At 41.2% G+C, this 22674-nt stretch overlaps 1 protein-coding gene across 1 annotated transcript in view; it reads right to left on the reverse strand.

The window, feature by feature from the left end:
* Nucleotides 1–22674, reverse strand: part of Map4k5 (mitogen-activated protein kinase kinase kinase kinase 5) — a 94630-nt gene that overhangs the window by 23573 nt on the left and 48383 nt on the right. The window contains exons 9-16 of the mRNA XM_060387588.1: nt 19878–20009; nt 16818–16880; nt 14485–14566; nt 13603–13719; nt 10107–10185; nt 3870–3928; nt 2751–2818; nt 307–349 (exon numbers count right to left, since the gene is read on the reverse strand). Coding sequence (XP_060243571.1) covers nt 307–349; nt 2751–2818; nt 3870–3928; nt 10107–10185; nt 13603–13719; nt 14485–14566; nt 16818–16880; nt 19878–20009 — 643 coding nt within the window. The remainder of the gene's footprint in view (nt 1–306; nt 350–2750; nt 2819–3869; nt 3929–10106; nt 10186–13602; nt 13720–14484; nt 14567–16817; nt 16881–19877; nt 20010–22674) is intronic.

Here is a 22674-nt window from a genome sequence, read left to right on the forward strand (position 1 = left end):
ACTGACAAAGACAATGACTTAAGAATGATTCGATTGATAGTCAAATTATAGTAATAAATGGTGATGACATATAAACTCTATGTTGCCCCCCATGCAGTCAAATACTTTTCCAAATGACCAAAAACCTCCTTCTTTCTGGCATCTATTAAAGAATATCATTTCATATAAAATCTCCTTTGCTATGTACTTTCTATCTCCACCTTCCAAAGGAAATTAATAAACTTAAAAATCTGAACAAAGTCAATGGCATTATTTTAAAATTTAATTATGGAAAGAAGGATTTATTACTCAAATCCAGCAGCTCACCTTAGGAGGTAGGGGAGGTGGTATTGCACGCTTAGAGGTTGATCTAATCAAAGAGAAAAACTCAATTTAGATGGTCATGCATGGCTGTAACAGAGGTGACACTATCAAATATGCACTAAAATGTTTACACACAGGGGTTCTGAGAGACAAATAGATCCTGACGGAAACCTAAGACCTCACAGCCTCAGGCTGCATCAGCACAGCTACAAATGGCTGTAAACGGGCACAAAGCCTTCCTCAGTTAGACTCTGTTGTACTGGAAGTGTAATTGCAGTCGGATTAAGCTTAGTAGAGAAAGATAAATTCAGGCTTTGGTTGGGGGCAGAGCACATGGTTAGTATGGACATGGCTCTGGTTTTGTTTCCCAGCAACAAAAGAAACAAACAAACCCTCCAGATTCCCGAAGCCTGTGGAGACCTGCTTGGACCAGACTTCCGAAAGGCAAGCGTGCGTCTGGAAGGTGGCGGTCCAAGCCACTTTGCAGGAAGAAAGCAGGGTCCCCAGGAACAAAGGAACACACAGACTCTTTATAAAACCAGAGGTGTCGATGCTTGAGATGAAATGACATTTTCCTTCAGCCAGAGATGCGCTGACACGTATAAAGCGAAGGGCAATGCAGGGAGGCCCGGGGGCAACCCCACAAGTCCTGGGCGACCCGGGAGCGGTAGCTCATGTGCATGGGAGCAGAAACACGGTGCACGCCACATTCTACGCTGCCATTTTGCTAAAGCATTGCATACAGAATACATGCGATGCTCTAGCACTGAAGAATCTAAACTAATGAAGAGTAAATAAACAAAACAGGGTTGTGCATCTATCAAAAATTAAAAACAAAATCGAAACTCCCTCCCACCAAACGTGGGGTATGATGTGCATGCCTGAAACCCTAGCACCAAGATGACAGAAACAAGGTAGACCGGGGGCTCAAGGCCAGCCCGGGCTATATGAGATTCTGCCTTAAAAAACAAAAAACCAAACAGCAATAACAACCAAATGAAAATAAAAGCAAATGAAACCAAAACCACCAACAATGAAATTCAGAATTCTGGAGCCCATGGATGCATGTGCCTGCATAATTAACCCTTTGTTTCTCAAGGGAGGACCCGAGAGACCGTTGACAAATGAGCACTTTGAAGACCCACTGCACCACAGAACCTGCAGCTTAAGAGCTCCAGGTAACTGGCTGGCAGGTCAAAGCCTGCGAGACAGTGACACAGTCTTTGGGTCATGCATGTTTCTCCAGAGTCTTTTAGTGAAGTGGGACACTGCCAGGGTCCTTAGATTCCATTCACTGAGACTATTTTCTATAGCAGGGGTTGGCAAACTTTTTGTACGTGTGCATACTTCAGACGGCACACAGCAGTCACAGCTCTGCTGATTAGGGGGAGAGTAACTACAGATAATACATAAAGCAGTTAATATGGCTGTATTCCAAATAAATCTTGACTGGCACATATTAATTTCACGCAATATTCCCATACAACAAAATATTATTCTTTTATTTTTTATCCATTCAAAATGCAAATACTCCCATTTAACTTAAAATTGGACTTATTAATTTCATGTGTATGTGTGCACCTGTATATGTATGTCCACCATATGTGTGCATTGCTTGTAGAGACCAGAAGAGGGCACTGGCTTTTCTGAAAATGGAGTTATAGGCAGTTGTGGGCTGCCTGATGCGGATGCTGGGAATTGAACCCAGGTCCACTGGAAGAGAGCAAGTGCTCTTTACTGAGCCACCTCTCCACCCGCTGTTTCCCTCCCTCCCTTTCTCTAGTCTTCTCTTCCCCAAATGCCATTCTTAGCGAATGGGAAGCAGCTAGCTTTGACCCACAGGCTATAGTTTGCCAACCTCAGCTCTACTGGACTAAAGTGGGGACCCAGAAGTCTACATTTTCAATGAATTCTCGAGGTAACTGAAATGTACAAACATGTAAACAGTTCAATGACTCACTGAGGCCAGTCCCTCACTTGACTGTTGAATAAAGACAGGTCTAGAATATGAAGAAACTACATTAGAGAAACAGAATGGGGGTGTTCTGACCATCACTATAGTATTTTTTCCCAATGACATCTTTTAATACATTATCATTACATACAGTATATTTGAACTAAAACAGAAACCATGCCAAGGATGGTGGCACATGCCTGCAGCTCATGCACCTAGGAGGCAGACGAAGGAGAATGGCCATAAGTTCAAGGCTAGCCTGGCCTACAGAACATGATCCTGTTACAAAGAAAACAATTGAAAAACAAATCAAAAAAATAGAAGAAAATAAAAAAAATCCCCCAACTAAAGAGACCCTTAAAAAAAAATCTTACTATATAGTTCATGACAGTTTTTGTCAATAATGTACATCAGAGCTCTACACTGTCAACCTTAAGACAAATCCCCATCAAAGCTCTTCACATAGTCAAGTCACTAAGAGAAAACAACTTACCTGCCTGTATTTGCGCCATCCACAAAAGGATTCCAATGTGACATAAAGTTTGGTTCTGATGAGAGTCCCTGTGCAGGTCACAGTTTAAATGTTACTTTCATATTCATATCTACCTTTTGATTTATTAATTATGTATCAGCCATCTTATCTGAACCTTATCTGGTTCAGGAAAAACCTCAGTGTTGTGGCCATCAGTAATCATGGCATCCAATCAGTTTTTATGTTTCTGCAATTTGTTCTGTCATGTGACATATTTAGATCAGTGACTCACTATCATTTGATGTAAACTTAAGAACGTCCCCAAAGCTACTAAATATAGCTTTCAATCTGACAAGCAGAACCACAAGAAACAACCCACAAAAATTTTAATTATTTGCATAACTACACTATCAGCCAGGACAATTAAATAACCCATTAAATGTGCACGGGAAATGCTGATGCATACATAAACACGCAATAAGAATGCCCATTAAAATCCACTAGAAGATGTACTTTTATTGACTAAAAAAACCTAGACATGAGGAACCTTCTACGTCAGTCCTAACAATATCCATTTATTCATTCCTTTGTTGAAAGGGTACTATGTAGTTAATTTCACAATGATGTCCCTTGTGATGTGATGACACACGCCTATACTCCAGCATTGTGCTGCTGACGCCAGAGGACTTTGGCGAGTCCAGGGTAGCCTGAGCTACACCAAGGCCCTCTCACAAACAACAAAGCGAATGATGCTACAGTCACAAACAGATGACAGAGCCCACAACGAACATTTCACTAACAGATACGTGCCCAAGCCCACAGATAAATACTTTAAACAGTAAAGCAATGCAAAACTGTGCTTACTAAAAACCCAAGTGAGTCAGTGAAAACACAGAAGCCGAGTCCATGTTTAGTCATTTATGTACATCCTTCAAAGACTGTGAATACTCGGATGGGTGGGTCAAACCATGCTACCCTATAGTCGTCAAAACACCTACTTACACACTTCTCACACTCCAGAGTACGAACCAGGTTAGTAAAGTTAAGATGTATAAGAAGTAGTTACTTTATTTCTTAAGATAAATCTCAGCCTAAGTTTCCTCAAATTTTAATAAGAAAGTGTGTTAAAGTCACAGTTACCACTTCATCCCGGGCTTCTGTTTCTTTTCTCAGAGGAGGTTCAAACTGTAATTTGTCAACTGCAAAATACAGAACAGATACATAAAGGTGTAAAGATGCATATATATCAATTGATCATAATAAGTGGTTAATTTAGAGAATGAAATGAGGATGAACACTGTTGAGGAGGGACACAGGAAAAAGATCTCTTATTTCTACCACAAAACACCTTTACTTACCCAGATAAAGTAACTAAAGGTTCCCCTAGTTTCTATGCTTAATTATTGGCTCAAATCAGGAAAATTAGAAAGTACTTTTGTGTAAAAGAAAATGTTTAAAATTTATTAGAAACAGATGACAAAAAAAAAATCTTCCAAGATTTTTTTCCAGGTTGCACATGCTGTTTTGAGATTAAGCAACAGCTCCAATACAGAGAAAACCTGGCAATATCTGCCCAGATTCTCCAATGAGAACAAATGAGATGTCAGAATGGAGCCTATCATCTAAGGTCGAATTCTGCCATGTATTTCATTCAAGCTCATCAGGCTACTTTCAGAATTACTCCAAGTATTCAAAGAGCAATTTCTTTTAGATGCAATAGTCTAGAATAGAGAAAAGTTGCTCCATTACCTACTTATAGTTATTATAATTAAAAAAATTTTAAAAAACTAATGTGACTAAAAGGCCAAAAAAGTATTTTTCAACATTTATAATCAGAGATATAAGATTTCTAAATGCAATCTTATCTAATTGTTAGTAGGCTTCAAGTAAGATCTAGTGGTATTTATTCCTAAAAACAAGACTTGTAAAAAGTAATACAAAGCACTAACTCAGTTTGTTATATGGAGTAAACCAGTAAATCATAAATTTTCCTTCCTCACTCCCTCCTTCCTCCTCTCCCTCTCTCTCTCCCTCTCCCTCTGTAAAGACAGGGCCTGCCACATAACCCAGAATGGCCTGGAGTTCACTGGCTTCAACTCAGGATCCTCCTCCTGCCTTAGACCCTTTAGTGCTGGGCGAGATTATAAGCATGCACAACCATGTCTGGCTTAAAATTTTCAGCACAAGAAAGGAAGACATTTCATAAAATGTTATTTACTTAAAACAATAATCTAAAATAAAAGCCACTATTCATTAAGAACATTTAACATAACTTATAAATGTCTTTGAAAATGTATTTTGTGTTATGTGTACCAGTATTTTGCTCTTGGAGGCTAGAAGCCTGCACTTACAGGAGGTTGTGTATAGATGGAGGGCACTGTAAGCAAGGGACAGTCTGCAGAGTAGGACAGACATCTGAGATTCTGCCCAGAGACCTTGAAAACACTCTAGAGAAGCAGGGCAAGAGCCTTAAAAGGGTCAGCTTAGCTGCCAGGTAATCAGTTCTTCAAAAGAAGAGCACAAAATTCAGATGTTCAATATGGTGTTATGTTGTTTAAGAAACAACAAAAAGTACTAGAGGTGGAGGTGGAAAACAGGATCCAAAGACAATTGAAGAAAAGAAACAGACACAGATGATATACGAAACCAGCAGACAGGAACTTTAACAACGCATCTTAAGAGACAGACACCAGGTGAGCAGATAATCTCAGCACAGAAACAGAGAATACACTTTTAAGTATGTATATACATGTACACGTGTAACCTGTGTATGACTAAAGTTTACATATGGAAAACTACTGTACCTGAAATAAAACTCCCTGATTGGCTTAATAGCAGAATGGACATAGGAACAAAGTTCTTCTCATGTGCAGATGTGAAGGCACGTTGGGAGGTCAAAGCCTGAGTAGTGGTCAATGAATTGAGTGTCTTCACAAGAAACAAGAGGCTCAGAAGCAGAGCAGAGAGACCATGGAAGAAATTTAAAGAAACAGTAGCCAAACTTGATGAAAAAACATGAATACAGACCTAAGAAGCTTAATGAACTCTGGTTAGACAATAGAACCCAAGTCCAATTGGTATAAAACTGTCTAGGCTAAATGTGTCTCAGCTATGTGCCTATGATAACTACAGAAACTGGAGTCAGGGGCAGTTTCTCCACGGTCAGGGGTTAGTCCAGTGAGGAAGTGTGAACAGGCTTCACTGTCATGCAGGCAAAGGAGACAAAACACTTTAGTCTGTGGAAGTGTAAGAAGCTTGGAAAGTCTACTCAACTTGTTCAAAACTTTCACTTATCTTTCTTAAAAAAAGAAAGGCAAGTTTTACCATGTCTTCCTGGCTGGCCCGGAACACTTGCCATCCTTCTATCTCAACAGTGTGAATTCTGAGATTATGTGCCACAATACTACTATGCCTAATCTTGGCTGGAGAGGGAGGGAGGGAGGAAGAGGGAAAGAGGGAATGAGAGAGAGAAAGAAGAGAGATCGATCCAGAATGGGAGGACAGACAAATGCAAACCCAAAGGCCGGAAGAAACATAATTTCTCCCCAGGCTTTTCTGCACGTGTCTCGTTTCACGTAATGAGCACCCTCTCTGAGCTACAGGGCTTTCTCATTGAAGAACCACTCTTTAACTCAGACTGTCAGGAACCTGCCTGTGTAAAATCATGTTCATTACAGTGAATCACCATGTTATGTCTGGAAGATCTAAGTCACTGACTCAAATCCAACCCAGACACTGAGCGTCAGATGAAGGCACTTCTAAACACAGCTATGGGAGGTTTCGCTCTACTCTCAGAGCAGACCGGGAGGGCACTTTTCCACACACAAACTTCTTCACTTTGAGTCACTTTAACTTCATCTGAATTCTACTCCTCCCACGCCTCTTCTATTTCTTTATTTGATAAGATGTGACATGGTTTCTACGGTATGTTTTCTATCACTGTAAGGAATCAGTAAATGTGATTTTGTTGGAGTATTTTTGTACCCCTGGCCAGTTTAGCACAGGACATGTTACGGTTTTGATGTGAAGTGTCCATGGAAATCCATGTGCTAAGGTTGGATGCCAGCTGATGGGCTTTTGGGAAGTGACTGGCTCATGATGGCTGTGACCCTGGAGTGGATTAATTCAATGATGGGTTCATAAATGGAAAGGCTATGAGGTGGGAGGGCGGAAAGAAAGTTAAGAGGTGGAGCTGAACTGAAGGGAGTGGGTCCTTGGGCTGTGTACTGTCTCCAGCCAGCTCATCTTACGGTCTCTGACTTCTCATCCCGTGTGGTGAACGGCTTTCTTCCATGGTGAACCTCGATTATACTGTTCTGCCTCACAAGGCCCAAAAGCAACAGAGCCAACTGACTATGGACTGAACTCAAGAGGTCACGAGCCAAAGCAAATCTTTCTTCTTTTGTTTGCCTCAAATACTTTGTTCTATCAATAGCCAGGTTCAAAAATTATTCATGTCCAGCAAAAATATATTGTAAGAATACACAGACTGATCATAATAACCCAATACAAAATCAATGGAAGAATGGGTGAGTTGTAATATACGCATAAACCTAATTTCCCACTACCGTGTACTCCAATGTAATGGTGTAAACGACTCTCACAGATATGGTCAGGTTAAAGAAAAGGGGAAAAGGGTCCACTGTGTCAAGCTATTTGTCTAAAGGTCAAGAGTGGCTAACAGGAACAGATGTGACAGAGCTCAGAGTATCGATTAATCTGGAAAGGGAGGGACGGGAGCACATGAGAAGGGCACAGACTGTGACAGCATGGCAAAGTCGAGGCTGCAGCTTTCTATATGTTGAGCTGGGAGGAAGTTACATGAGTGTACAGATATTTAAATTTTTACCATGTGTCGCATTGAAGATTTGATCATTTCACTATACACATTAGCAGCTCAACTTGAGAAAACTGAACAGACCTGAAATCTATTAAGCAAGAACAGAGCCATAAAACACTCTGGTGTGTATAAAAGAAGTGTTTAAATGTAAAGACAGAAAAAAAAATCAGCAAAAATGACTTCCAATGTTATCTAAGGCATACTCAATAAAAATGGAGTGCTCAGCACTCTGAGCATGTATAAAAAAAAAAAAAAAAGAAAGAAAAAAAACAACTAAATCTTGACTGCCTCAAAAAAAAAAAAGGCTTTAGTGAAGACTGAGCATCATAACGACATCAACTCTGTGAATATATAAATTTAGTCACACATCAGTAAAAAGAAAATTTAAAACTAGGTAATCAATTCTAAAATTTATTTATATAATTATCAGATATAATTAGATGGAGAACAACAATGTGTGCACCTGGACAGTGAATAAAGAAAAGCAGGAGCAGGAGGGAGACAGTCCAGCAGACTTCAGCAGAGTTAACACTTGCACGTGAGCTGCTGAACACGAGCAGGCAGCTCAAAGCGACGTAACAGAACATCCGGAAAACAAGTCCTATGGTAGGCATGGAGACTTTCCATGAGGAAAAGCAAGTTTTAGCAAACAGCATTGACCCAGAAGGGCTGAAGGAACTGACCCAACTGAAGCCGAGTCCTCGCTTTACACGCTCTAACTTCATGGCAAAGGAAAAGTATCTAAAAAGAGGAAAGGCGAAGTACAGCAGCACACCATGGGACATTCTTTCTGCACCTTCAGAACCAAGAATATACCACAGGGGGCTGAGAAGAAAGGCTCAGTGATGAAGAGCCTTTGTTGCTCTTGCAGAGGACCTAGATTTGGTCGCCAGCATCTACACGATGGCTCACAACCATCCCTAACTCCAGATTCAGGGGATCCAACCCCTTCCTCTGACCTCTGCAAGCACAGTGTACCTGGACACATGCAAGCAAAAACTCATACAGACAAACAAACAAACAAATGAATGAAGAAAAAGACTATAACAGAAAGTGCAAAAGCTATAAAAGACAAATTAGATTACATTAATAGAATATTATACAGCTACACAGGTAAATACAGTTTAATCAAAGAAGTATCTTTGGTATCTGGGCCTTCAGAAATTTTTGAGAAAAAGCATCAAGGTCGGGCAGAATGGCTCAGCAGGCACATAATAAATAAATGATTTAGAAAGAAGACAGCGGGCGGGGCACTAAAACTAACAAAGATATTGAGTCTTGAGTTATTACTGGCTTATCTGTGACAAGTCCTGCTGAGTAACAGGTAGGGGAAGCCATTCTTATTTTCAGTTTGTTCTTGTTTTTGTTTTCCAAGACAGGGTTTCTCTCTGTAGCCTTGGCTGTTCTGGACTCACTCTGTAAACCAGGCTGGCCTCGCAGAGGCGGGATGCTTGGTTTGAAGAAGATGGACATAAGCTGGGGGTGGGGTGGAGTGAGCAGAACACGCCACAGTCTCAGGACTTAGGAAGGGAAGTCACTGTGAGTCTGAACATGGCCTGGGGGATAGAGCCACCTCCCCCAAAAATAAAATAAACTGCAGACAGCAACTTAATACTCACGTGTAAAACTTCTAATTGGTTCAAATACTTAATGAATTATCTTACCTCATTATGGTTAAAATTCTATTTACATCATTAGTCATGCATCTCATTTTATTATGAACTACTTTAATCTCTTAAAACAAATATACATCTAAGTCGAAAATCCATATCCAAAACTTTTTTTTTTTTTTTGAGACAGGGTTTCTCTGTGTAGCTCTGGCTATCCTGGAACTCACTCTTTAGACCATGCTGGCCTCGAACTAAGAGATCTGCCTGTCTTGGCCTCCCAAGTGCTGGGACCAAAGGCATGTGCCATTATTGCCAAGCCCTTCAAAACTTCTAATTTTTTAAAAAATTCAGCTGAGGTGACAAAGGTGTCTAATATAAAGTTTGTTTGTTTATGATTAACTCATTAAATAAAAAAAATCAAAATTCCATTTTAAATATTTGTCAAGAGTCATCTTCATATTGATCTAAAAGATTTAAATAAAACCTGCCTATACTATCTGATTCAACACTGCTACACAGTGTGGAGTTACAAAGCCAACTGCAACAAATAGAAAATGTACTCTATTATGTAAAAATACAATTTTAGCCACATTAAAGACTTACAGGAAAACAAGAAGTCAAAAGAATATCAACAATGGGATGGCTATGGGTTATGAGATGATGTGCAATGCAAATTCTCTATTTGTTATTCCTTGTAAATTTTCAGCAATGGGTACAATTATCTTCATAATTAAAAATAAAATTATTTAAAAACAATAACCAACAAAATTCCAATAAAACTAGAAGAGCAATGTTGTCAATATATTCTGAAATGTTACGGTATGCAGCCTCAATTAGTCTAAGATTTTATATCCCCATAAAAAACATAAAGAATGCCCAGCTCAACCCTCCAAGACCACCAATGAAAAATGTAAAGCAAACACATACAATTTATTTCTGAAGCTGTCCGTTCAGCTCTGGAATTCCTGTTTGTAGATCTAATGGTGTGACGAATGATTGCGTGGGGCTGTGAATATAAGCATAACATACAACTTAAAATTTTCTACAATAAATAAAAGGTTCATATTTAAGTGACTGCTTATTAACAAATATGATTATCTACTAAAACACTTCTCCTAAGAAAAACAACAAAAATATAATGAGCACTAAGATGACTTAAGGGCTTATTCACTTATTCCATGTTCATTCCCTGTAGAACACCAAAGGGATTCAAAGCCAGACAGAGAGACCTTGTCCTTGTAGTTCAGTCCGGGAAGACAAAGGGTAAGGACATGTTCAAAATGAGACAATGGTCAGCGCAGTTTATTGCTGCTACAGCCCGGACAAGGGAGCAGCTCCTCCGTACTTGAGTGAAGCGAGCGGAGGCGCTGCTGGCTTTCTACGAGGGGCCTGCAGTACAGCAGGCACCGGCTGTGTGGTATGTGGAGCTGCGTCAGACATGGACCGTGATCACACAGGGCAAGGAAGGAGTGTTTGCAGGAAGTGCTGTTTGGTAATTATTTGAGTGTACTGAAGGTGGGTAAGATGAGGAACTGTGTGAACGGGCTGGGTAAGCCAGGTCACCAAGGCCCTGAATGCCAGATAACGGCTCTCCATTTTTATTTTTGTGTGTGCAGACTCTACTGCAAGGGAGCGAGTGGCAGCACCAGGCCAGCTTTAAGGGGGAAGTTTTGCAGTTGTGTAAGGTACAGAAAGCAGAAATACTGGCCACAGGCAGATTAAGGGTATTTCGGGGTATGGGGCCACAGGAGCAGCTCAGCAGTTAAGAGCAGCTAGAGCTCTTCTAGAGGCCCACTTCATTTCTCAACACCACAGGCAGCTCACAGCCATCTGTACCTCCACTTCCAGAGGATCTGATGCCCTTTCTGGCCTCCACAGGTGCCAGATGCCCATGTGGCGCACAGACGTATGTGGAGGCAACAAAATAAAACAAAAGCACCGACACATTCATAAGTGAGTAACGTATATCCACCTCTTAGCGTGAGCTCAGGCTCATCTGAAGCTAAGGCCCCCAGTGCAGCCCCTAGCTACTAACTTTCTGAAGACTCATCAGTTACTGATGGCTCTGACAGTGCCTTGAGTTGTTGCTTTTCCTCTCTCCATTTCAAGGTCCGCCGTTGGCCAGAAGACCTCAAAAGCTGAACTGAATGCACAGATCTGGGTTTAAGAGAGCTGGATGTGTTCCACTTCTAAAGGTTCCCCCTGTCATCAGTTCTATGCTCTGCACTATACTCCAGGTTTGACCTTTGACCTGTTCTCTCATTCCCATCACAGATGTTCAACGTTTCTGCTTGAATATCAACTTCATCGCTTTACCACCGTCTTACTCGCCATTGGTGTCTGACCTTCCCTCTTCTCCCTACCTAGTTTATGTCTGGCAGTCTAAAATTTTAAGTAATTTCCTGCGACTCACATTTGTACAGGCCAAATTCTCCCCTCCAGCCGGCATCTAGCTCCTGACCACACCTCCATATGCAAGTCACATGCAATGTGTTGTTCAGTGTAAAAGTAAACTCCTTCTCCCCACACCTGACTTTATTCATGTTTCTAGCCCAGCAAGTGATTCTATCCACCAGATCTTCACATCAAAATCTGGTAACAATTCTCACCAGCTTTCTAGCGGCTGTCACTTTATCCTGCTCACCCTGCTGGTTCTTTAACAAGTTTTCAGTAGACGGACTCACCATCTACTGAACATCATGGAGATGTTCTGAAAAGTATACATCTGATCATGTCACGTCCTTCCCTTTAATGGCTTCCCACCACCCTTAGTCTACAGGCTTAGCATGGTTTGAAAGAGACCTTATGTAGCTTTGTTGCTTTATGTCCCCTGACTTATTTTCTACTTGAGCCAGACTGAGTTTCTTTAGTTCCCCAAGTAGTCTGCTTTCTCTATTACCACCAGGCTTTCAAACTATGCTGCTATTTCCTCTATTAAAAACTATTTATTACTGGGCTGGAGAGTCGGCTCAGGCTCAGCAGTTAAGAGCACTGGCTGCTCTTTCAGAGGACCCGAGTTCGAGTCCCAGCATCCATGGGGCAGCTTATAACTGTCTGTAATGCCCCTAGAAGATCTGCCACCCTCATCCAGGCAAAACACTGCATACATAAAATGATAAAATAAATCTGAAAAAAAACACAACAATAAAAAAAGAAAAAGAAAGAAAAAAAAAAGGAAGGAAGGAAGACCACCCCACACTATTCTTGCTCTCTTTCTCTAATCCCAAGTCATCCTCATTGAGCGTTTTCCTGCCCTCTCTATGGTAACCCTCCACAGTGCCCTACATCTCTGAACGTGGGGACTGTGTCAGCCTCATCTCACCGTAACCCATGATATGCTAGAAGGTTTGTGTTTCAAGGACTAAAAAGTGTATCACTGAACAATAACAACAAAAAAGTCAGAAAGTAGGCAGAACACAAGGAATGCCCCAAAAACTTGTAAACAACGGATTTGTATATTTACATACGTAAAGATTAGTTGGGAATCAAGTAATATCTAAATCAACATTTACGCTGTACGCTTTACATTAAAGGGTTAAATCTATTTGTTGTTTTCAGAAAGACTTTCCACAAAGCAGCTTTAACTAGACTAGAACTCACAATGTAACCTGAGCTGGCTTTGTAGCAATTCTCCTCAGTCCTTGGTTTAAAAGTTGAGTGTCAATATGCCTGCCATAAAATTTTGTTAATCTGAATTTTAAAAAAGGAATTAATTTATTCATGTGTATGTATTCATGTACAACTTAGAATTTTCTTTAGAATTTTAGAATTTTCTGTATTTTGTTAATATGTATAAGTAGAAAAATTAAAAAATGATTAACTCAGCTTCTAAGGAGTCTCTTTTACGAAAAATTATATGCATGTGTTGTGTCTAAACATTTTCCTCTTGGTCCAAAGCGATGTCCTTAAGGCCTACATTTCTTAGGAAAGAGATGTCATTTCTGTATGTTCTTAGGAAGATCACGGAGCTGCGATCTGGGAGAAGGCACCTCTGGATCTCCAGGTATGTGTGTGAGGTGATCTCGTCCAAACCTCAGCCAATCACAGAACTCGGGATGAGAACAGGGTTAGGTAAGGCCTTAGCAGGCTATAATTAAGTGAGCTATAATTAACTATATATTAATAATTAACATATAGTTTACACGGTTAATTTTTGTACCTTCACCCACTTAAACTAACTTGGAAGTGTAAATTAGAAAAACCTCAGCTGGTGGCTCACGCCCGTAGCCCCAGTACTTGGGAGGCCGGGGCAGGCTGACCTCTGAGGATTCAAGGTTAGCCTGGTCTACACACTGAGTTCCAGGCCCACCCGGATCCTGTGAGACCTGTTCTGTAAGGTCAAAGTCAACAGGTAACGGACGTGAACAACAGCGTTTAAAACCTCAAGCTCTCAAGTGCCCGCTCCCACGCATCGCACTCTTACCTCCATGTCGTCATCGTCACCTTCCATGTAGTGCGCATGGCTGTCGGGGTTGTTCACCTTGTCCAGCAGCTCCACTGCCAGGGCCCGACACAGACCCGACTGCCCAACGAAAGTGTGCTGCGGAAAAAGCAAACACAGTGACATTTTACAAAGTGCCTTCACACCTATGCCTGTGAAAATGTCACTGTGACCTTTAGGTCAGTAACACACACGGCGAATGCAGCCCTGAAGGCATCATATAACTCAGAAACTTGCAGGATGAGACTAGAAAGCAAACCACTTCTCTATGTACAGTAATTTAATGTCTATTATGCTAATGCTCATTTATATATTATACTGGTGTGCAAATGAATACCATGGGATGTTCCATAATGAGAAGAAGCTTGCATGTTATATATTTGTACTCATTTATTTCAGTTAAATTATAAAGTTTTCCTAGGTTGCTGAACTAATTAATTTCTCAAAGTTTTTGTATATACATGTAGAATACACTATAAATTTGCATAAATTAAGAAAAGCAACTAATTTTAGATGATAACGTTTTGGAATGTCTTCTTAAAGGCTGAGGGTCATCAAACTCTAGCCTCAGGGCTAAATCTGGCGTACTGTCTACTTTTGTAAATAAAGCGTTCTTGGGGGTTAAAACCATGCCCATGTGTGCATCCTGTTTATGCATGCTTTTGTGTTACAATGGCTGAGCTGAACAACTGAGACCAAAACTGTACAGTCCACAAAGGTAGAAGTATTTAGCATCTGGTCCTTTACGGAAAGTTTGCTGATCCCTGCTGAAGAGATTAATAGCAACATAACTTTTACAATGTACACTTTCTGGTAACACATCTACCACATGACTAAGAATCCCTCCATGATACATTGACTTACAGTCAGAAGCCTTTCGGCAGTTGGTCTTTTCTTGGGGTTTTTAGTTAGTGCTATTTTGACAAAGTTATGGAATGTTGATGACCTTCAAATAAAAAGAGACAGGATAAAAACATTTCACTAGTATTAGTTTTCTGCTGTTACTATATAAAATTAACTCAGGAACAGGTAGAAAGTGAGAAACAGGATTCCCCCCCGACCCCTTCAGGCCTTTTAGTTCTATATAGGCCAAAAACCTAAACACAAAACATAGCATATCTCTTGGACCTATGTGCAGCCGTTTTGACTATGCAATTAAACAGCAACAGCACTAGACAACCTCAACCATCACACTACAGATCAGAAGTGGGCAGGCCTTGTCCAATGCACGAGCTCCTCTTTGGGGGCACTGCTAAAAGCCAATGTGTTGGCCATTCATGCCGACCCAAGTGGCAGGGAAAAGTTTCCCTGCCATGGACTCCCTTTGTAAACTTTGTATACTTTGTAAACCCTCAAGGCAGGAAAGTGGCCAGGTCCCCACCTGAGGAGCTCCAGCAGCCAGACTCCTCCACAAGACCTCTCTAACTATTGGAAAGGCGTTTCCAGCCTCTGTAACTGTCACAAAGGTCATCTCCAGGCCTTCAATAGGACCCTTCCCAGATTATGCTAATTTTAGGTGAAAAGTTTGAACAGAAACCCACCAATCCCTGAGCTCCTCCAAGCTCAGGACTTGAAATTCTACCAATTCTCACCCTGAAAAACTCCATCCTCTAGGAAATCCTATATAAAGCCTGTGGTCTGCTCAGTTCCCTGCTATCCCCTTGTGGGAGCAGAGGCAGCCACCCCTGGATTCATCCCTTCACACCCTGGACTCTCCTAGTCAGTCTCTTTCATGAGGCTCCCTAACTCCGCAGCTCAGCTGGGATCCTCTCTCCTGGGAGCTGCAATGCCTCTGCTGAGGAGGCTTCCTCTAGGCTGTGTGGTTCCCGGGCCTTTGAGTCCCAGGAGAGCTTTCCATCTGAGCAGGAAGGCCAAAATGCCCTTTTCTTATTGCCTAATTTACAGAGAATTTTTATTTCTATTCTGAGTTAGATTACATGGAGGGTAGAGAGACAACTTAAATTCTAAAAGAATTTTTGGAATTCATAAGGAATGGGCAAAGAAAAATGAGTGATTTTAGCAACCAGAAGGATTTCCCTGCTATCTGCATTGATGAAGCAGGGAAAGGGAGAGAAAAATATATGATAAGAATCCTATTTTCATTACTAATGACAAACGGCCTTCTTTCTGACACTGTCAAGATTCCACTAGGGAAGAATGGCTCAAGAACCAAGAAGTTGCCATAGCAACCACCCAAGACAACACAGCACACCTCAGCAGAGAAACGCCATCACTGTTTCCTGTGGTGGTGTGGGACACACTCAAGAGAAACAGTGTGAGAGGCTGGAGTGGAACTTCTGATGCTAACAGTGTCTCTGGAATCTGACCATGAATTTAATGTTGCTATACAACATTTGCTGTTTCGGAAATGTTAAGGCATTCTTGTCACAAAGCCTTCCAGTTCCAAATGGCTAGCAGCATAGGGCCAGTGTTAGCTCTGAACGGTGCCTTGCAGGCGACTTGCCTTTCATTGCAGCCATCACCTTACGATGACCTTGTTCCTAAATGAAACTGTGCCCACACAGGGTATGACACATAATGCAGCTCAGAACCTGCCGGGGGGAGGGGTGCTAGAATCTGAAATCTCACAGCATAGACTGTCTCGGCAGAAAAATAAACATACACATTTGGAGGCTCACAGTCCTTCAAGAAATATATACCTGCATTAGAATTATTTGCTGATTTATAAAATGTATGTGGATTTCAATCAGAACAATTTTCAATTTTTACCATCTAATACTTATGCCCTATAATGACAGATGCAAAAGGAAAGAGAGATTAAGATGAAAATATGAAAATGATGCTCCTTTGAGCATCATGGAAGGAAGAACAAAGCCAATAAAGACTAATTTTAAGCATCACAGTATCTGGGAAACTTTTTCAAATATCACAGTCCAAAAAATATTTAACTAATGGATATAAAAAACATAGGGCAAAAGAATGTGAATTTCCAAAATCTTCACAAATTCATTTCAAATCCCTTCCCTCACCACATTTCTTTATTCAAGATGTCAGCACGTTAGAAAGTGGCCCTTTGTCAAGGGCAGAGATGGCTAGAAAATAAAGCTAGCTCCTTGCCACATCCTCACAGATGGACTTGGGGTAAGCTGCTCAAGTCCTTGAGCCCTGGTTCCATCATCTACAACATAAAGGAACTGATTATTAAATTCTGTAAGACTATATAATCTTTAACTCACCATTTAGTTTTGTCCTTTAGTTTTGGAGGCTGAAAATTACTTTTTGACATTAAGAAGAGAGCCCTGAAATAGAAATTTCAGTTAAAGGCAATACTAAGACCCTTTTCGTTATTGCAATTAACAGTCAGAATGAATATTCTGTTACCAATTTGTATCGGACTTTCCCCTGGAGAGGCACTGCTTTGGACATAGAATTTTTTGATATTCATATTCTGTTTTCTGATGACACTGGGGGTCGATTAAATCCCAGACCCTGCACAGGCCAGACAAGCACCTCTACTGCTGAGCAGTGCCCATGGTCCTGAGATTTTTTATAGTTTGGGTAGGTATGAAATATTTCCACTAGCTTTAGAAAAGATCTTTAAATGTCAAACAGGCCCTTATTCACAAAACAAAGCCATAAAATGTCAAAGTTTCATTACCATCCAGTTACCTACATAACTAATAGTATATTGTAGGCATATTGTGTATTAGTTTATAACACAGCAATGACACGTTCATTTAATATTAAATTATAGATATAAATAAAGCCTGAGATCTATAATTTTGGCAAATTAGACCTATTTCCTGGTGTTTCCTTTATTTGGACAATAAATTTTTATATTGCCTTACGGTACACAAGCTAGCCTATGAGAGTATAAATTCACCTTTGATCTATTTTTCTATAAGGAGGACTTAAAGAATTTTTAAAATGTTGTATTTCAGCATTTGCTACAAAAATCTCTAACTTTTTATTGAACATAGCAAAGATATTTCTCTTAAGAAAAATTAAGTAATTTAATGAAAACCTGAAAGAGGAGAAAAAGTCATGTTCTTACAATTTTAGATATTTTATAAAAATTTACCTTTTAAAAAGCTTTTATCCAAATGTTTGCACTATTAGGTACTATTATGTTCCTAATATAATAGGGTTTATATATTGTTTGTTTTTTCATTACTAAACAACTCTCCAGGTTTCTTTTTTTTTTTTTTTACAAACATAACAGTTGGCCCAATAATAATTTGTTTAATACTGTATAAAGATACTTATATTCCCACCATGCCAGTTAGTTACAAATGGGTAATTCTTAGCCTTTTCCCCCTTTATTTTACTTTTACATTTATTTATTTAATGTGGGAGGAGCATGACCGAGGACAGCTTGTGGAAGTTTCTTTCTCCCATGTGGGCCATGGGATCCAGCTCAGTTACTTGCTTCCCGTATATAGTTTCCTGAGCTGAGTTATCACAGGAGCATTTACATATTGTGAATGTACAGACTCAGCCATCTTCTAGACTGGCGTCTGTGCAGTGGGGCATAAAATTACTTTGATGACTGAATCTCCTGGCCAGTCAGCAGTAGGCTCTCTCTCAGCCTGTAGCCTTCAGGGCCCTGTGTGCTTCTTTAGGATCTGGTACTTGTTCATAAACTATAGTGGGGGCTTGAATGAAAATGGCCCCCACAGTCATATAATTGCATGGTTAGCCCCTAGTGAGCGAGCCGCTTGGAAAGGTTCAGGTCTGGTCTTGCTGAAGGAGGTGTGTCACTGGGGTGGGCGTAAAGGTTTCAGAAGCCCCTGTCAGGCCCAGTGCCTGTCTCTGCCTGCTGTCTGTGGATCAGGATGTAGGCCCTCCACCACTGCTCCCGCACCAGGCCTGCCACCACGCTGTCACCATGGTGATGATGGGCTAACCCTCCGACACTGTACGCAAGGCCACAGTTAAATGCTTCCTTTATAAGAGTTGATTTGGTTGTGCTGTCTCTTCACAGCGATACAACAGTCACTAGGGCACGGTTTCTGCCCGCGGTCTTTGAATTGCTCCCAATGCAGCACGTTAAATCTGCAGCCAGAAACATGTTAGAGTAACATTTCTCCCACTTGGGTGCTTTAATTCTTATACTGTTTTAAGTTTAGCTCAATATAGCCTTTCCTTCACAACATCGAAACATCTGTTCAAAAGCTTTCATTGTCTTTTTCTGGGAAGGAACCCATCTTAAAGCATAAGTGACTATTAGACTATCCTCGGTACTTCATTATTCCCCAAACAAGGTAAAAGAAAGTCAAGTCAGAACAGGAGAATTCAAGTGTTTCTATCATTTCCTTATAAAAGAAACAGGACAAACTGTTGGAGGAATTAAAATGAAGACTCAAAAAAGACCTAACAATAACTGTCATCTCCTACTTTTTTGACTATGAGGGGAAATTTGCATGGCAGTAAAATTTCAAGCAAGACAGACAACTCTGCTGTTTTGTTGTTTTAGGAGCAGTGATACAGCTGGAAGAGAAAGTTTGCCCCTGCATGTGTGTGCAGTGTGAGTGTGTGTGAGTGTGCTCGCCCTGCACGTGTGTGCAGTGTGTGCTCGCCCTGCACGTGTGCAGTATGCTCGCCCTGCACGTGTGTGCAGTATGCTCGCCCTGCACGTGTGTGCAGTGTGTGCTCGCCCTGCACGTGTGTGCAGTGTGTGCTCACCCTGCACGTGGGTGCAGACTGTGTGTATGTGCTCAACCGGCACGTGTGTGCAGAGGGCAGAGGTCAACTTTGGCTGTCTTCCTTTATTTTTCTTCATCTCATTTGGGGGACAAGGTGTCTCACAGAACCTGCAGCTTTGCTTTGTCTAGAGGGGCTGCCCAGCTAAATAAGCTCTGGGAATCCGCCTGTCCCTGGCACTCCAGAATAGGGGTTCAGGTATGTGGTAGCATGCCCTGCTTTTGTTGTTTTTTTGTTTTCTAAGACAGAGTTTCTCTGTGTGGCCTTGGCTGTCCTGGACTTGCTTTGTAGACCAGGCTGGCCTCAAACTCACAGAGATCCTGCCTCTCCCTCCCCGAGTACTGGGATTCAGGTGTGGGCCACTGAACCTGGCTATGCCCAGCTTTTACAAGGGTTCTAAGGATGGTCTGTAATGGTGTGTAGAAAGCAGCCTACACACTAAGGCAGCGCTCCAGAGCCCTGAGCAGGGCACATGACATTCCTTCCGCATGTCTTACAGTACTCTTCCTAGTATGACACATGTGAAAATAAGCTCACAGCCCCAGAGTAATCAGCACTTCCTCTTCCCAAAGTGTTGTAAATAATGAGAACACCTCATTGGATGAAGGTCAAACATAGGCGGCTGAAGTTCTCCAAGCTCAATTGCTGTTATTCCAACTGCCCAGATATCACAGAGTTGGTTGTAGCCACCATTCTTCTCCACCGCTGCAACTTCTGGAGCCATCCTAGAGGGAATCAGTGAGGAGAACATCGTTTATTTCTTAAGGTGATATAAAATATGCTGCCTTTTGTTATGCTCTAAAAAGGAACGAAGCTGGAAGGTAATCACTAGGAAAGAAGAAACCTTACCACCTTGACCCACACCCCCACCTCATGACTTGGTGGCTAGAGATGGCTCAGTGGTTAGGAACACTGGTTGCTCTTGCCAAAGATCTTATATCAATTTGCAGCACCCGTACAGCAGTTCACAAACACCTGTAACTCCAGCTCCAGGGATTCTAGGCTCTGTTCTAAGCTCTCCTAACTCCCATGGGCACACATGTGGTGCACATACATACATGCAGACAAAACATGCATACATAATAAATAGCATCAAGCAGTACAAGTCTACTTGTACTGCTACAGAAGAAATAACTCTAAACATAAAAAAGAAGCCAAATTCACTCCTAAAACGCCCGACTTCCTCTTCTGAACACTGTGCCCCTAGAACTCTCACTTTACCCCAGTCCGTGTTGGTGAAATTGTTGAGGAATACCAAGTATCTTGTGCAGATCAAAGAAAAATGCCCAAAAGGAGGCGAAATACTGAGAATGAGTCAACAGGAAGCCGAGGGCGAGGAGTCTGCACACCTCAGGGAACACCAGCACATGCCGGGAGCTATGGAGAGTGGAGAAGGGACCACACTCTCCCGTCACTGCTGGGGACTGAGACAGCAAGCACTCTCTCGCCTGAACACATCACTAACCTTATAATTCACTTAACTTTATAAAAGTCTAGGTCTGGTCTGATTTTTTTTTTTTTTTTAAATATCCTTATATCTGAAGGGTTAAATGGTCTGCAAAGCGCATGAAAAAAAGACTGGCAAGGTAGGGGCTAGATACAAACAATCTACATTTATACTACAAATACGCTATATGTATTAAATATGCATACACTATAGTATACTTTATAGTATACCTTTATAATATAGAAATATAACATTATTTTATTATATATGTAACATATACTTTTATAATATATAGTAAGTTCAGATTTCTTTGTGAAAATGATGTGGCCGCACTGAAAGAATTATGGAGGAGACTTAATCTGAAACTCTCACCAACATGAAGCACAGTGTGAGGAGAGGAGGGGAGGCAGGCAGAGAGAGGAGTCACAGGGTAGCTCAAAAATACAGGGTGTGGTGGCAAACGCCTGTAACTACAGCCCACGGGAGGCAGAAACACAGGTTATATTGAGTTCCAGGGCAACCTGAGCTACACAGAAGATCATGTCTCAATAGTCTCCCCCCACCCCAAAATCTCAAAATACGCAGTGATGGCATTCAGCGTGTAGGCGACACTGCCCAGGGGAAATGTTTCTTTTTATTTCCATTTTCAAGTTTATTAATTTATAGGCATATTGAATACCTCCAAGTTACTATTGCTTTTACATGTACAAACATTATAATCTACACTCATTGAGATAAATATATTATCTTAACTAATGTGGAACATAGTAGGTGTACTCTAAAGTGAAGACATAGTTATACTAAAGTTCTTTGCTTTCTTGCTGTGTTGGGGCTTGAACCCAGAGCCTTGAGCATATCAGTCAAGGGCTTTGCTGTTAAGCCAAACTCCCTTCAAAATGTGAATAGTAAGAAATGATAATGCAGACATTTATATGCAGAAGTGTTATATAATAGCCATGTGCACAGCACAAGAGAGAAGATAATAATTACCACTGAGCCAGAGGATGGAAGGCCAGCCTGAGACTTGGAAGGGACTGAGCTGCGGCCCAGAAACAGCAAATAAATTCAGTTCCTCTACCTGCCGGAGGGAGACTGTGCAGCTAATTGGAGGGGCAGCCTGACGGAGTCTGCTGTGCTTCCTAGGTCCAGAGGTACCTGAGCTTAGCTCAGTCAGCTCCACAAGGGGTGGCGGTGTATGCCCCCGAGGAGCAGCAGAACTGAGCGCAGCTTTCCTGGGAGGCAGCTTTCCTAAGTGGCTGCAGATGTGTTTACAAGGGCATGCAGTCCCAGAAAGTCCTGGAGACTCGACAGTCTGACTGTATGTTTGCATTTAACTTTTACCTGAGTGATACCTAAGGCCCTTTCTGATATTAAAAGTGGCATATGTCAACTGAAGAAAATTATAAGTATAGAAAACAAGCTGTGACCTCAATTCAAATACAGCTACTGTCTCACATATTTTTATTGGTGCTTTTTATATAGAGACACATTATTTTTCCTAAGATAATTCTATTGCTTGTGTTAATTTTAGTTTAATTTTTTCTTTTTTCTTTTTAATTATGTCCATCTTGAGCTTGTCTGCTAAAAACTTATCTTGTTTGGACAACATCATTTTTAACACCATCCTGTTACTCCTTTGAACTGACATGTAAAATTCCCTTAGTTTATTTGCGCCACTGTTTTCTCTTGAGTATCCATATTAAAATATTACCGGAAAGCCCTTTGTATATAAAAATGCACGAGACTGGGATAAATTCCCACTAGTAAACGTGTTGAGACTAGAGGACACAGATGCTACTTCGAGGTTCTTGGAGCCTCGCTGACCGGGTACTCCACCGGTTTTCCCTGTAGCACACTTAGTGATGGGGAGGGTTACTCACCGACTCCAAGCACTTCCCAATCTGACTGAAGAGAAAGTCGTTTAGCTGTGCTTATGCTCATCG

This window comes from Meriones unguiculatus, chromosome 7 (assembly GCF_030254825.1).
Source record: "Meriones unguiculatus strain TT.TT164.6M chromosome 7, Bangor_MerUng_6.1, whole genome shotgun sequence".
NCBI lineage: Eukaryota > Metazoa > Chordata > Mammalia > Rodentia > Muridae > Meriones > Meriones unguiculatus.